Below are 2,073 nucleotides of genomic sequence, written 5' to 3'. Positions count from 1 at the left end.
ATATCAAAAAAGTACTCCAGAGTGTTGTTCAGCATGGGGGTGAGTAGAAAATGAAGGCTAATCATGTTTTGGGTGTACTATTCCTTTAAGGCATCGCTAATAGCAAAATGGAACCGACATTTTTAAACTCAGCTAAATTGTTAAATGAAACATCAAGACAGTGAGGAAGATAAAGCCTCAACACAAAAGTTTTTCTTTTCCCATAAGGAGAATGAACAAGCACACGTCGGTTTAGAAAGTGTTGATTAACCAACAAGTAGGTAATTTTTAACACCCTGATTTTTAATTTCCCCTGAAAACTGCATTCTTCACCCCATCAAATACTCCAAACCAACACACACAAATGAATGGTTATGTACAAAGAATAAAACTTTTATTTAAGACAGAAAAACTTACATAAAAGCAGGAATTTAATTACTTATCACATCAAACACATTATTTTACAAAGGGATTCTACAGAGGAAGGGGAACGGAGGAACAAGTCCAGGTCTTTCTCTAAAGGCCTTGTAGTTTGCTGTGAAAACAAAAACACACATATTACTCACAGACATGAGCCTGGAAGGACGCTTAGCAACAGGAAGAACTACAACAGTGTGTCCTACCTGTCCTCCACAGTTCTGTTGGACGGGTAATACACCTTGAAGGTGAAGCCGCTTCTAGGAAACGAGCCCTGAAGAAACAACGACCAATAAACACAAAAGGTTAAATTCTAACATCGTCAGGTTCGATCAAAGGACAGTTTCCTGGGCTCATTTCGTACCGGGTTGACACACAGGCAGTCGGTGCTGCTGATGGTGAACGGGTCGTACTTGTCGGCAAAGACGATGACATCAGGCACGGGGTAGACTCGCAGGGCGTAGTCATAGGCCCAGAAAACAGGGCTGACGTAGAGCGGCAGAGGAGTCAAATGTCCCTGAGACAGGATGGTCTTCACAAACTGGAGAGAAGGACGACACGGAGCAGAAGGTTTCACAAATACACCTCAGCTTGGTCTAAAAGTATTACAACCCCTTAAAATTTGTGTTGCACCGATGCCATTTTTGGCCCCGATACCGATATCTGATACCTGGCTGTGCAGAATCGTCCGATACCATCTGTTTGAAATTGATGTGTGTTTATATGAAAAACTGCATCCTACTGGGATGTAAAATAATTGCCATCATGGCTTTATCAAGCTGCTGCCTACCTTTGAAAAGACTAAAACAAAGTGAACTTTTTATTGCCTACCTGGAATGGGTGACAATAGATGAAGAAACTTTAGCCTCTCAAAATGTTATCGGTGCCCTATTTGTTGGTACTCACAGATCGCACCATTTAATGCTGGATCGGGGCCCCGCCCCATACTGGTATCGGTGCAACACTACTTAAAAATGTCAAATAAGGAGATACTATCTATGTTACTGGGATTTTAATTGACGGAGAATCACAGGTTGGTTCATATGTTTGAAAAATGTATCAGTTTACAACAGTTCTCACAAATATAATCTGCAACATAGTTTGGATTTAGCCCTCTTGACGCAGCTATTTGAAACCTCCAGGTCGAAACAGATAATCAGATTAATTTCAAAACTGATCATTAACTGGAATATAGCGACTAACACAGCGTTAGCTGAAAGAACAACCCACCCACAGCAGTAATTAAACAAAAAAGGAGTAAAAATACGTAAACATTTGGCATTTAAGACTTAAAAACATTTTATTGACTATGCTCTATCCAGATCTCCTTAAATGGCATAGTCAGCTTCACCAGGTTTGAATGTGGCATACAATGTTCTTGAAGGAACTGTTATATATCCAATTATTAATAAAATAATAACTGACAGAGGAATTGCTCAGCAAAATAATCTCTCTACCAACTTTCAACAACATTTAAAGCTCAGATTGGATGGAGACCTTTTAGGAACATTAGTTTTCAGCTCCCGCCACAGATTCTTAGAGGGGCTTAAGGTGTAGACTTTGACTAGGCCATTCCAACATTTGTTAGTTCAATCTCTAACATTCTGCTCTCTCTGCTTTTTCTCATAGTAGCTTCATCTGGTCTGTTCCTGTTTGGCTGTGACTCCATCCTGGAGA

At 40.1% G+C, this 2,073-nt stretch overlaps 1 protein-coding gene across 2 annotated transcripts in view; it reads right to left on the bottom strand.

The window, feature by feature from the left end:
• Positions 1-289: 289 nt before the first annotated feature.
• The window catches only part of pole2 (polymerase (DNA directed), epsilon 2, accessory subunit), a 15,623-nt gene continuing 13,839 nt past the window's right edge, over positions 290-2,073 (bottom strand). For both annotated transcript variants that reach the window (XM_015389487.1, XM_015389488.1), the window contains exons 17-19: positions 761-937; positions 603-670; positions 290-514 (exon numbers count right to left, since the gene is read on the bottom strand). In XM_015389487.1, the coding sequence (XP_015244973.1) occupies positions 496-514; positions 603-670; positions 761-937 (264 nt within the window). In that variant the 3' untranslated portion in view covers positions 290-495. The remainder of the gene's footprint in view (positions 515-602; positions 671-760; positions 938-2,073) is intronic.

The sequence above is a fragment of the Cyprinodon variegatus genome, unplaced genomic scaffold, assembly GCF_000732505.1.
Source record: "Cyprinodon variegatus isolate N-32 unplaced genomic scaffold, C_variegatus-1.0 Scaffold462, whole genome shotgun sequence".
Taxonomy (NCBI): domain Eukaryota; kingdom Metazoa; phylum Chordata; class Actinopteri; order Cyprinodontiformes; family Cyprinodontidae; genus Cyprinodon; species Cyprinodon variegatus.
The sequence above is the reverse complement of the archived record's forward strand: the minus strand, read 5'-3'. Positions and strand labels throughout refer to the sequence as shown.